Source organism: Vicugna pacos, chromosome 5 (genome assembly GCF_048564905.1).
Source record: "Vicugna pacos chromosome 5, VicPac4, whole genome shotgun sequence".
NCBI lineage: Eukaryota > Metazoa > Chordata > Mammalia > Artiodactyla > Camelidae > Vicugna > Vicugna pacos.
Window position 1 is genome coordinate 66,740,616 of NC_132991.1, and position 14,610 is coordinate 66,755,225.

At 39.3% G+C, this 14,610-nt stretch overlaps 1 protein-coding gene across 7 annotated transcripts in view; it reads right to left on the reverse strand.

Moving 5' to 3' along the window:
- PARD3B (par-3 family cell polarity regulator beta) overlaps window positions 1-14,610 on the reverse strand; it is a 948,983-nt gene that overhangs the window by 439,540 nt on the left and 494,833 nt on the right. For all 7 annotated transcript variants that reach the window (XM_072961414.1, XM_072961413.1, XM_072961408.1 and 4 more), the window contains 3 exons: window positions 13,729-14,087; window positions 11,168-11,307; window positions 9,924-10,052 (listed from right to left, as the gene is read on the reverse strand). In XM_072961414.1, the coding sequence (XP_072817515.1) occupies window positions 9,924-10,052; window positions 11,168-11,307; window positions 13,729-14,087 (628 nt within the window). The remainder of the gene's footprint in view (window positions 1-9,923; window positions 10,053-11,167; window positions 11,308-13,728; window positions 14,088-14,610) is intronic.

A 14,610-nucleotide genomic window follows, 5' to 3' on the forward strand; every position in this document is an offset into this window, starting at 1 on the left:
TGGAAATAAGCTTTAAATAAACTGTGACTGCGGATCCAGACAAGGCAATTTCTAGTTAGAAAACAGGTTGTATGCTCTAAGTTTGTTTGTAAACTTGGTTCCCACAACTTGAATTTTTTTTTCCCCTCGAAAGAAATACTGGTAAATTCTGCCGTGGTTTCAACTAGCCAACCTACTTTGTTCATTTCTCAGTATCTCCAAAACGTAACAGTATCCAGTCATTTCCATTCTAGTGCATAGGCAATATTTAAGAATGTTCTATGGGAAAATACAGCTGAATTTCCAATTTAGGAGACAAAGAACACATTTCCTTCTGAGCTGGCTGGGGGAGTGAGTCTCCTATGGCACCCACAGCTGTGGGAGAGCCCTGGAAGAAGGGCTCCATCTGTGTCTGCTAACTGCTGTGTCAACAAGCACCGCAACGGCAGGGAGTCGAAAAGGTGGCCAGGAGAAAGATATCTGTTGGCAATTTGTTAGCTCTACGTTGACTTAGGAGAAGGCATCCTTTAGGCCAAATGCTCCCAAGGCATTCTGAACTGCGGAACAAGCAAACAGAGGCGGACTCCTGCTGCCCATTTATATACACAGATCATTCATAATCAGGCGCTAGCTGTACAGAGCATCATGCCAGAACTTGATGCACCGAAATTCAGAGAATTTTCCAGTAGGAAGAGATCTAAGTGACCATTTAGTTCAGTCTCCTCATTTTATAGATAATCAAAGTCTTCTCCTTATTTGCTGTCAAATTACCTTTTCTTTTGATAATTTAATTTTAGTCCTTACTAGTTCCTCACTCTCTACACAACCCAACTCTCACTCCCCAGTCTAGGTCGTGGGTGTGTGTCTACTGTAGAAGAGTAAACTTCTACATGGGGTGAGAGAAAGAAAGGAAAAGCACATCCCTCATCTGGGGAAGGATGTGTTCAGAATAGGGGCAGGATTTTTTTTTAATATTTTGGCTTAATTATCTTTTTCTTTAAATTGAAGTATAGTTGATTTACAATGCTGTGTTAGTTTCCTGGTGTACAGCATACTGATTCATTTATATATATATGTGTGTGTGTATATACATATATATTCCTTTTTATATTCTTTTTCATTACAGGTTATTACAAGCTACTGAATATAGTTCCCTGTGCTATATAGTAGGACCTTGTTATTTATCTATTTTATATATAAAGTTTATATCTGCTAATCCCAAATAACTAATTTAAATTGGGATAGGAATTTATGCTTAGCAAGAGTGTCGCTGTTAAAATGTTGCTAAACAACAAAGCAGGGAAAGGGAGATGACTTATCTACTCCTGTATTGAGTAGATGGAATATTAGGAGGCGAGAGGAGCCCTTGTGAGTCAGGTTGCAAGTCTGTAGTTCACCTGCAGGGTGCTAAGGCCAGGGGAACTGAGGTTTACATAATAAAGACTAGCAAAGGGAGGCTTTGCTGTTCTGCAGGATGATAAACTTCTCTATTCTACCACCATCTTTATCTACCACCTGGCATTTTAATGCAGTTTAATGTAATGTACTATTGCCTTCCTCTTCATCTCTACTTGGCATTTTAACGTAATGGAGAAATAAAAATATTCTAAAACTATTGCGAGATACCCTACTGAGTGTTATTTGCTTCCGGAAAGGCCGGATGATAGGTCAGAGCAGAAAGAAAAGGAAGGAGTAAGGAAGAGAAGAGAAAGAGGAAGTGTAAGAAAACTAAAACAGCATTTTAAGTTGTTAAACAATCCTTCCTTTGGTCCTAAGCCTCTAAGAAATGCGAAGAATTAATTGCGGAAAGACCTGGCGATAAAAGTCTTTCATATAACTCGGTCAGTGGCCACGAAGCATAATTGAACTCGTTTATAATTGAGTATCCTGCCATCGGGGCAGATTTAAAGAAGGGTAAACTTAGAGAGACATAACAATATTGAATGTTCTTTTGTCTTTTTCACATTTGTGATAAAACATTTGTTTTTTAGAGAGAGAACTCAGACCATGGTGGGGCTTTCTTTAGCAATGGGAATTGAATAGTGGGCAATTTGTGCTTGGGCATCTTAATTTAAATAATTATAGTATCTTAAAGAAAAGTGCATCTTAACTCCTTCAGTGTTTTATTATATCTGACAAGTTCAGTAAAAGGGCACCTATCTACTGTTGTATTATGCGTCATACGTTATGCACACTCATTAAAAATAATGAGAACATATTTAAAAGTCATTGCCCAGAGAATCTTTGGGGACGGGGCCTGGGAAGAGGTAAGTGGCAACAGATTGTTATTTAAGTGTCTATCTCTGTTTTATCAGCTCTTAGGAGAAAAAAAAAAGTAACAATCTTAAGCTGATATCCTTTAATGATAAAGATCACACATTTTCTTGAAAAACAGGCAGATGAAACACGTTCAGACCTCTCAGTATATGTTCAAAATGAAACGGACTCTTGCGGCAGTTTCACATGTGTGGTATTTACTTTGATAACAGCTGGAAAGGTCAACCGCAATCAATTAAGGCCGTACATTTTCTCCCCTTAATCTTTAAATACCCTTTACAAAACGAACGCATTTCCTTATCTTACACCAAATGTACCTTAACAAGTGTACTGATCACAGGCAGTCGGGTAATTAGGCAAATCAAGGTCATCCCCTGAGCTTGGTAACCACCTTCTTATCCAGCTGCTCCCTACCAACAGCTGGCATGAATTACTGGTAACATTTGGCTAACTGGATAATAAGAATATCGTCTGTGGTTGGTCACAGTCTTCCTTTCTCTGAGCTGTTTAAACATGTATTTTCAGAAGGCGCCTCTCGTTTCTAGCCTCCGGAAGCCTCATCATGGCCGCAGAAGCCGCTCATAAGATGTATGTCTTGTGCCATGAGAGTCTGGCCAGGTCTCACGGCTCTTCATACTTCACTTTGCAGTACTATATAATGAGGCTCCAGTCCTCTGAAATGTCATGAGAGCTTCTTTTCAGCACAGAACACTCCTCCTGCCACCACCTTCCAGTCTCCAACAAAACCAGCCTTGTGATAAAAGCCATTAAGTATTTTCACTCTGACACCTGGAAGCCATACAACCAGGCAAAATGGCCAGCACTTCCTCCATCTGTTTGAATAACGCTGAACCAGAGCATTTATCATCATCTATTTTATCAAGACTAGATTTTGCTGACAAGGGTTCAGTAAAATTCTTTTAGGTATGAGCACTTCCTAGGGAGTAGCAAATGACTATTAATCCCTGTGCCTTGTGGGTTATTGAACACATTTTAAAAACTGGCAGAGATGAAGGAGCGAGTCTCTTAGTACACAGCACAAGTGAGAAGTCGGATGCTTATCGGGGAGAGTGAAGTCTTCCTTTAAAAACATTTCTGATTTTGACAAACGATGTCAATGTTGGTAAGGGACAACATCTCCGTGCCTCACTTTCCCCATCTTTAAAATGAGACGAATGGGAACAGCTCAGCATACTTGCTTTGTGAGCGTCCCTAAGGCTCACTCTCTTAGGAGCTCTGCAAACTCTGAATCCAACACAGCAGAATGGGGATGGCAGAGTGTGGTCCCTGCATGGGCCACTGGAGCATACCTTACCTGCAGCATTCCAAAGGGGAAGGGAAGGAGAAGTTAGGTGTAACCTCAAACAAATACCAGTAATCCAATCTTCTAAGCATCCCTAAGAGCGCCTCCCTTTGGTGTGCGGTTAAATCTCTAAGTTACAAGGTGGCACGCAACAAATTTGGAGCACAATCAAATTGAGTGTGGAATTTTAAAGCACAATCGAGTTGGGCCTGAAAAAGTCAAGTACAATTGAGTTTGCCTAAATGAATCAGGTGTAATTGAGTTGAGTAACTGGATTGCACTCCGCACTGGCCCTTGGCCAAAAGGAGGGGCACATGGCCAAAGAGCCAGAGCTCAACTGGGCTTGACATTTTCACAGGATACACACAACAAGAAATTGTTTGCAGAAGAGAGAGGTGAAGTTGAAAATTGGATTATTGAAGCTAGTCAGTTACAGTCACTAACTTGTCCTATAGGCCTTATACTCTTTGTAACTAAATCACGACTTTGATAGTTCTCAAATTTGAGGGAGCATCAGAACTATCTGGAGGGCTTGTTTAAACCCATCTTTGAGCCCCACCTCTAGAGTTTCTGATTTTTTAGGTCTGGAGGGAGCCTGAGAATTTGCATGTTTAACAAGTTCCCAGGTGATGCTACACTGTTGGTCTGAGACCACACTTGGAGAATCTAGAAAATATAGCAATGCATTTTAGTTCCTGCATAATTATTTAAATTGGAAAACATAACTCTTGTACTTTGGTTTAGGTAGAAAAATCATCCTGAAATCATCCTTCAATTTCTGCTACTTATCCACAAATAACCACTATAATATTCATTCTTCCCTAAGTACCTTGCTTAATTAAGCATAGAATCATTTGAATCAAATAGCCAAAGGGAATAAAATAATGTATCAGCTAAACGAGGTTCACGGAAGATTTCAAACTAATATTTTTGCATGATTCATGATGTTAAATAATTTGACATTTGAAGGTGTGAATTCTTCACTTAGGAAGAAGAGAATAAACCGGGAAGGGGTTGGGGCCACGTGTCATTTGCCTTAGCAAAGGCAGTCACAGGGACTGGTAAACATGGCAGCGTTGGAATATCCCATGCTCCGCAACTCTTAAGGGAGCCTCCACACGGGTGTGCATCATTTTATTTTATTTTTTTTCTCTCAGCAAAAGCCATGTTCCCGAGAGAAGATTAGCATGACAAACATGGCTAACTTTGGGACCTCAATCACACCAGGTAGGAGCGACTTGCTCGCTTGAAATATAGTTAATCCCCCTTGCAGAGGCTGGCGCTTAATAGCAGGCAAACTTGGCAGGTAGAAATTATAAATACATTTGAAATTTTCTCAGCTTGTTTTACCCACCAGGGGGTAATTTTCTGGATAATTTAAAGATAAGGCAGCAGGTCAGAACATGAAACATTAAAGAGGTTAACAGTGAAATGGCAGAAGGTTTCTTTTCCCCCAGTAAATGGAAGAAGACATCGACATACACGTACATGGACATGCACACACATGGCCAATAGCTCAGTGCCTCGTTCTCTGAAGCTCTTAAAGTAAAGGCACAGAGTAAATAGAAAACTCTTGGTTTTTCAGAATCTCTTCTAAGTGGAAAGATAACTCATCTGACACTTTGCGCAGGAAAAAAAGAATTTCAGGTACCAGGGATGGAAAAGAATTTGCAGACCATGTCTTTTATAGAACAGACCAAACAAACCACCAAATAAGTAGCATGGTTTTCGTTTCAAGTGCAGACGCAGACACGGCAGTTTCACCTTCTGATTCTATTACCGACAGTAATCTCAAAGCCCCTTTTGCAAAAATGTTCCTATGTGAACACCTCTTTAATAAACTCTCACTCAGTAAGGTGATGAGAACATCAAAGGATCTTCCAGACTGGGATTCTGGAAAGATTACCTTTGAAGCACAATTCTTTTAGTAAAGATACTAGAAAGAGCTAAATAGTTATGATGTTCTTACATCAATTCCTCTCATTTTATTTTCAACCCAGCTGGCCACAGATGGAAGGACGGCTGGCTAAATGTGCCATTACAACGGTGATACTAACCAGTCACTCGGGAAGGAAGACACAGAGCAGCAAATGTAAGAATTCAGCACAGTTCTCTTATGTGGCAAGTCAGGAGAAATGACCAGGAAATGGATGCTGAGGCCTTTGGAATGACAGAGGGTCACATCCGAGGGACCATCCTATATTGGGACTTCCTGGGGAACTGCTGACCACATGCTCCCTTGGCTGCGAGCCGTAAGGAGCTAATGATAACAAGGAAGTGAGGAAGATTTAACTGTCAGAAAACAGGCAGAGCGGCGCTGTGAAGAGGGTGCAGAGCTCATGAAATAGCACAGCATAACAAAAGGGAGAGGACAGCATCTCAGAACAGGAAACCAATAAACAGTTTGTTTTCTTCAAAGGAGATAGAGCAGGACAAAAGCAGGAAGTGCTGTCCTTCCAGATTTTCAATGGAAAGTCAAGTGTGAGCATCCATCACGATACGGGAGAAGAGACCCAAATGATACCACCTTCAATTTTTTGAAAGTAAAACACAAAGATGAATCACATTGCACACTCTTCCCCATCCCATGCTTTAAAACAGTCCAGTGCCACACTCTGAATAGTTCCCATGGAAAGAGTCCGTGCACACCAAACATGACCTCTCCTTAAACTTCCTGCATGGTTCTTGCGATTTAGGATTCAAGACAGGTATTTGGGCTGGAAAAATAATATATTTCGTATTCCTCCAAAACAAAGACTCTAGGTCTACATTACTTTAGTGCTTGTAAGCCTCAAAGGTTCCTACTTTGTGTGGTTATAAAGAATATTCCACTTACTTGGACAGTTAGAAATAAAATACTTTTTTAAAGACACGATTTGGCAGAAAATTCTAAGAGAATGGGTACTAACTACTGGCCCTCCAGATTTTGTGTAAAATGAAAAATGATGAGAACAAACAATTTATTTTCACTCGTAATCTCACAGTTGCACAATTTATTTAATGTGCTCCCTGGTGGGCTTGGCCTATGATGTCACTTTCTGGGATAGAAATCCAATTTTACTAAATTATATTAAATGAGAGTGAAATAATATATACAGGCTGCCTGGCTTGAAAATTTGGTTGGTTGTACAAATTTTATTTGTAATTCAGTACTTTGCATACCAGAACACATTTTAAAATAATGGAAAAGAAGACAATTAATGTTCAAAATAGTGCTTAGTCCCAGGTAAGCCTGCAGAAATCTATTTATCCCATAATATCAATAAAATATAGTACTGTGTTTCTAATACTACAGAAGTGGTAATGTTCTAGAAGAAATAACTACAGCTAACGTGTATTGAAGACTTACAACTGATCAGAAGCAACACTAAGAGCTTTGCAATCTAATGACATCCTCATTAGAGATTATCATCTTTTAATCCTCACCGCAATCTAATGATACAGATGAGGAGACTGAGCCCCAGAATGATTGTGTGACCTGCTCTGGATCACACAGTAGGTGGTGAGGACAGAAGCTGAGCTCCAGAGATGATACTAAGTGTTAGGAAAGCTGGGCATCTAGTTCCTGCTCACTGTGCATCCACAGGCAGGTTACTCAACAGCCCTCAGCCTCTGTTTTCTCAACTGCAAAAGTGGAATTGGACTCACTGATTCAGCTCCCGTTCAGTCCCCAAATTCTCTTATTCCATTTACTAACTTCTAGATGTAATTGTTTTTGATTGAAAATGCATTCAGAGTTTCAAACTGGAGTAAGACCAGCATTCCCCTCCCTCTTACCAGGGGTGGGGATGGTGGTATGCAGGGGTGGGATGGGGGTGGGTGGGAGTGGAGAGCTTCTAGGAAGAAGGAATTAGCTACGTGGTTGGAAATTCTAGAGGACATATGGAAAAGGGGTATAAGTAACTATTAGATGGGGAATGAGGGACTCCTGAGGGTTTGAGTTCCTAGCTGGAGCTCTGCCCTTGGGTTCTTTAGCATGCCTGGGGGCTGCCTGGAGTATTTCTCTTTCTATGCAGGATTTTACTCCTCCCAGGACCACAGATCAACAGAATACATCAAAACTTCTTTCCTAGTTCTCCTGTCCCTGAGACAAGTACACAGTCCTCCCGAGGTCTTCTAAGAGTTTTTATCACCAGCAACCAAGTAATTAAACATGAAGTGTACGGGCTTCCTGCTATCCATCCATGGTGTTCCCTTTTGTATTGTTTCTTATCGCTTTGACCCTTGCAGAGAAAGACCAAGGTCTTTGGATAAATACAAGATTGAAGGGAAGAATCTATCTGAATTTAGAGGGAAAAAATCTAGACTTCAAGTTTTGACAGCATTCTCTTTAGGAAGAGTAAGGAGGTTCAGTGAGGAGATGAGGCAGAAATTCAAGATTCTGCTTTCCAAAGTGGCTGGGGATGGAAGAATTAAGTAGAGGAAAGGAGGAAGAGAGTGTATCTTCCTTTCCCTATTTTACCACAGGTCTTCTCAAAGCATATAACAGGGCAAGAGGAAAATGGCTACGATGATGGGACTGAGGAGGAGGAATCAAAAGGAAACTCTACGCTACAGAAACATGGAGGGAAGGAGCCTGTATATTCTCTATATGGGAGAGGTTGTTGTATATATTCTATATATTCCATATATAATACAAATATGTAAATATATAGACCTCTTACATATAAAACATGAAGAATATATAGACCTCTCTTACATATAGAATATACAATGCCACGGCAGAGTTGTGTATTCCATATGTAAGAGAGAGGTCTATATATATATATAAGAGAGGTGATTCAGGAAAGCTCTATATTCAAACATGAATATAAACACATGTAACAAAGGAGGAATCTTAGAGGTTATCTAGTCTTATCACTTTATCAATGGGAGAACTGTTTCCAGAGCTTCTCTGGCAGGTGGCGAGGCAGATTCTGTTTCAGTATGCTAACTAGCCTATTTCCTTCTTGGACAGCTCCGACAGTTAGAAAGTTCTTGTAACATCATCACTTCCAAGTATTTGTTTTGGTACAGGCTCACATAGGGCAGGAAATTAGTCTTAATTATTTTTGTATCCCCAGAACCTCCGACTTAGTGCACAACACATGCTCAGTAACTTGTTCCTTGAATTAATACATAAATAAATTAATGGATATAAATTATTTGAAGGAACAGATTAAAATGTACTTTTTAATCCATACAAGAACTCTTTATGTATTTGATAGCAATTATCATGCGTCCTAAACGTTCTCTTTTTCAAGTCAACTACGCTAAATGTTATCATCTAACTTGTCACTGTTCTGATGCTCTAACTCTGGGAACGTATCATATTACCCATATGTGCCTTTGTCATTTCTTATAAAGATTCAAAGGAAATAAAAACCAAAGGGTAATTAAAAGTCCTCTTATCACATCTATTCCTCTTTATGATTGACCATTAAAATCCTCTGGATCTCCCCAAAGCCTTTTTAAGAAATATTTCAATAATAAAATGACATGTTCACTGTTAAAAAAATGAAAAAATGAAAACCTGTCGTAATTCCAACAACTTGGGTGCATCTCCTTCCAGCATTTTTTTTAGATTTTAATGTAATTTGATCATACTGTATATATCATTTTATACCCAACTTTTTACTAACAATATACTATGAACCTTCTCTCATTATTAATTCCTCACAGAGGCCATTTTAAGTACTTATTATATTTCATTGGAAAGTTATCCAGTTATTTATTTAACCAATACCTTCTGGTTGTACAGTGCCCAATATATCACTACAATAAATAGGACTCTAGAAAAAAAAATCAATGTACAAGAAATTTTTCCACATCTTTGATAATCAATTTAGGACAAATTATGCAAAATATAGTTACTAGGTCAAATGGTATACATTTTTAATAAGACTTTAGAGATTCTCTTTCTTGAGATGCCTTTCCCAGCCTTCAAGACGAGGTTAAATTCCCTTGCTATGTATTACTATAGCACTCTATCACCGTTTTAAATAGTTGGTTACATTTTAATTTCCTTTTGGACTGCAAACTTCACTAAGGTAGAACTATGAACACTTCTGCTGGTTGTGTTTTGCATAGGGCTTAACCCACAGCACATACTCAGTGTGTATTTTATTTAGCTGAATATTGTTAAATTGCTTCCTTTAAAGGTGCTTGAATTTGTACACCTGAAGCACTGTTTGCAAATAACCATCTCACCGCATCAACATTCTAAAACAGGGATGCCCCAAATGGGGCAGAACACTCTCAATGTGATTCAGTTTTTGCTAGAAATGGAGCCTATGACTTAGAACTCATTTCTCAGCTATTTTGAAGTCACTGAGTATATGAAGTTTCGTACCGGAACTTCAGTAAGACTGTGATCGGAACATACCAGCTCTCGGGGCAGAAAAGTTCCTTCTTGGCGGGCGATGACCAGCGAGGCAGTCTCTCCCTGCTTGGTGCTCCTCAGCATGGCCACGAGCTCTTCCTGAGTCCGTCCAGTGACATCTCTGCCATTCACCTAATGCATGCAATCATATGAGTGGCCACAGTTAACACTTGCCACCTCCTTCCACCCCGGATGGCTTGTGAAAGCAAGCAGCAAATGGGCTCCCATGATCAGTGAAGCTCTGGCAAGATGAAAACTGAATACATGAGCCCAAACCAACCTTGTTTATAACGCCAGCAATATACTAACCATCGCCAGTATGGTGCTGGGCAACCTCAGACATTCAGTAACGAGCATCAGCAGTTTTTCCTAAGACATCATATTGCTATGAAGGGGAACTCAGACTGACAGATACCAGAGAATGTTTCCTTAAGGAGGAAGGAAACAGATTTCAGATACTTAACTGGTATCATTGTCTGCCTAATACAAAAAGCAGAAATGGACTGTTACCACATGGCAAATTCCTGCAGAAATAAGAGTATTCATTATAATTCAACAGTGTTCTCCATGTTAGAAAATTATAGTCCACAAGTCACTAGAGATTATTGGAGATTCTAATTTGGGGCTACATTAGTCATTTGGTGCATTTTCTTTCTGATCTAGAACTACATAAAAAGCTATATAGTGTTGCTTCCACTCCATGAGAAAGTTAAATGGAACCAGATTCAATGAAAATGATTCCTTGAATGATAAATTTAACAATATTTATTTAGCCAAGAAGATGATACTATCAAACAAAAACAAATGGAAACAAAACAAAACAAAACAAAACTCTTGCTTTAGGTATCCCAAATACTTCTCTATAGGCACAGGTCAACCCGAGACAGGTTGGTCCACCCTTGAAAGAGTTTAAAAAAACTGTGACCAGGGTTTGGGTGCGACTTTCAAATTCTTGGCCTTAAATGAATATATGATGAACTCTTGGATTTGACCCAAATTCCCCAGGGACCCTAAGAGGCAGATGTAAGAAAGAGGAGATATGGAAAACTTTGCAATGCTATTTGGGCCTGTATCACTGTTCTTATTGGAGACTTACAAACAGGCTATCCATTAACTAGCTTTCTGATTAAAGTCCTTATCTTGTCTGCAAGTACAGTTTTCAATATATTGTGTTCAAAACTGTCTATATGTTTATGTACTTAAACACCAAGATGTATTTTATTGAAGATATTCATTCTGATTCTTACCTCTAAGATTCTGTCCCCGGATTGCAGGCGGCCATCTTTTATTGCTGCGCCCTTTGGTAAGATGTTTTTTACAAAAATGGGACCAGGACCGTGTATGGAAGAATCTCTGGTAACCACAGTGAAACCAAGTCCTTCAGGGCCTAGTGTATAAGGCCAGGAAAATACACAATCACCTTAAGCAGCAGTAATATTATATTCCATCTTATAGCAAAATCTACCTAATTTAGACTAATGCACGAAAAGTGAAATATTGGCATTCCAGAAATTATTTTAAATATGCTTCAGTTTTTCTTGTTTCAAATACAGATTACAGTTCCTCATAGGCCATGATGGTATCACAGTGAATTTAGGGGCAATCTAGACGTGTTACTACTTTCATTTATGAAGGTCTTGGAAGAAACGCCACAAGTTATCCGTTCACCCAGGAGATCGATTTCTCAGTAAACCAACACCTGACTTCACTCCCTCCAGAGAAGCAAATGCCGTCTGACGTGGCAGGCTTTCCATCAGCTGCCAACCCGGGGCTCCTCGTGTCCCCGTGTCACCCTTCCTTATTTGGTGCATTCCACTGTCCCATCACTCACTCTGGCTGCTCCTGTCTCGTTCTACATCTCCATCTCTCTTCAAGTGTATTTTTTTTTAACCTCTATCTAAAAGTATGGTTAGATTTCTCCACCTTAACGCATCCTTACTTCAACCCTACTGCTCCTTCAATCTCCCATCACCAATGACCCCCCCATAATCCGACTACCCCTTCCATCTCCCATCACCAATGACCTCCCCATAACCACATCCAATAATTGTTCCTATTCTAATCTTCCCCCTCTAGCTTTGACACTTCTTACCAACCATTTTCTTGAAATTAACCACCCCTCTTGTTTTTCATATCTTCAGTTTCTGATTATTTTCCTGCCTCTCTGTTTACATCACATTTGTTGCTGTTTCTCTTACCCACTATTCTCCTATGTAAACACAAATGATCCCCAAGGACCAATCCTCGAACAATCTGTCTCTAGGCTTTGGCCAGCTCCTGGCTGTAACTACCATCTCCCTGTGGATGACACCTAAGTCTCTTGGATTGGCACTAATTTCTTTGGTGTCAACTTCCTGGATATCACCAAGCATATACTTTCACCAGCATTTTATACTTCACTCTGAACCTCCATCTCCAACTCAGATCCAGGCTTTTTCTACTTAAAATCCTAATTTTTCTAGTAATGGCATCTCCATTGTACAGGCCACCCTGGCTGAAAACCTCAGCAGTAGCTTTAATTCCTCTCTCTTCCCTCCCACATCCAGTCAGCTACTTAGGCATACATATTACATTCAGACAGATTCAGGGCACCCTTCACTGATCCCTTGTTGTTCGCCTTCTTCTTTAGTGTATCTTTGTGCTGTCAGATTTATCTTCCCAAAACATTGCTGTTATGTAATATTCTTTATTCTTGCATTCAAGGCTTTCTGATGATTTTTAAGGTCACATTTTTTGTCTGGTTTATCTATCCTCAAACCACTTAACCTCACGCCTTATACATAGCTGCATAATTTGTATGAAAAGCACAATGGATACATTTCTATAAAAAAAAAATCCAATTGCTAAGCACACAGGAGTACTTGTGCCTCCTAGTCAATACATTTTCTTCCCAGTACAGAATTCTTATGGGGCGGACACAATTTTGACCAGAGGACTTTTCAGAATAATCTCTCTTAGTTAAAGGTACATGCTATTTGCTTTAGATGTATGTTACTAAGTATTCTAAAACTACCTTGTGATCACTATATTTTCTATTAATTTAGACAAGAATCCATGAAATCTTGGATTCTTTAAATTAGAGTCTTGAAAAATCACACCGGATTGCAGAAGGTTGCACTAGGAGAAGCAATCATCAAGAGACATTACAAAATAAACAAAAGCACGGAAGCACGTGAATGCTTATGTGTGTATGTACAGTACTGCATAAATATGTATGAACATGCATGATCTAGTCTTATCGATCTGGGCTTGAAATGAAAAGTTGAAAACAGTGAAGAAAGAAAAGGTTATACATGCATTTGAAATTAAGTATATCTGAAAAATTGTTTGCAGTGTTAAACTAGTGAAATTAATAATTACCACATATTTGCTGAGGAATAACTTCTTGCTAATATAGAAGTATCTTAGAGAACCAGAAATAATAAATTGGCTTTTTGGACTTGGACTAAAGAATTCTTCAAAAATCACTCATCTTGCTTGAAACAGGGACAATTGAATTTTAGTGCCTATTTAGTATTAAGTTGTGACACAGTATGGCTCTGTTTCTATCAAGTTTGAAATAGTTCTTTCTGCTTCCCAGTATGTCTTTCTAATTTTCTTGTTTCAAATAACCCACTCTTCAGAAAAAAAAAAAGAGTAAGAAAGTACTACCATTTCCAGAAATTTGGTACCAAAGTATACACTTAAATCTATTCTTTGATTCAATTAAATGAAGGGAGAATTAACAAAATTAGCCTTAATGCATTTCTCTTAACCAGTGTGACATGTTACAACAATAGAATGCTATTAGGTATAATTTAATAATTACCTTTCTTTAGGTCAATCTTAATTTTCTTTGCATTTTTCTTGCTGCCGAACCCCATGAGAGGGGAGAGTGAGGGAGAGGGGGGCTTTCTACTTAGTCTTGGTAGTGGGGGGCTCTTGCTTTGTTGCAGGGAAGTCGATGTATCTTCCTCAGGACCGCTTGTTCCTGCGAGATTTACTGTCTTTATTCCCGATTTTCCATGGACAGGAGGCGGCACCTTTGTTCTCAAAACGCCATCGTTGTTACCAAAAATGTTAAGAGGTCCAATGACAGATTTTTCATACTGCTCACGGTTTTGAGGTGGAAGCACATGCAGGAGCACCCTCGGAGATTTCATCGCCTGACGGAAGACATCTTGAGCCCTTGAAAGACAGTGAATGGATAATGATGCCGCCTTCGAGCATGCCGTCTAAAGCACCCCAGCATCATGGCTGGGGAAGCAGCACAGCAGCATAAGCAGAGGGGATGCTCACCACTATTACTAGCGGCACGACTTCTCTAATTAAGTACTAGGTGCCACTTACCACCCGCCCATTAGGTGCCACCACACTGGGCTACAAGTGCATTATCAACGTGCATGATTCTCTCATTTAATCTTGTTTAACAACCATGTTATTAGGTAAGTATAATTCATTCTCATTTTGGAAAATGAAAAAATAGAGACTCAAAGAGCTTGAGTAAGTTACCCAACAACCCACAGCTTTCAAGCATTTCTAAATCTGAAAATCAACCCAGATATGTTTATCAAAGTAAATATAAAAGCAAGCTTTAACTTTAAAATGGAAAAAATAATCATTTCATACTCTTGATCAGATTATCAATTACTTTCCTTTTAGGACTTTATTCTAAAGCACAGGTCTTTCTAACATGGGCTGTGTTCCAGAA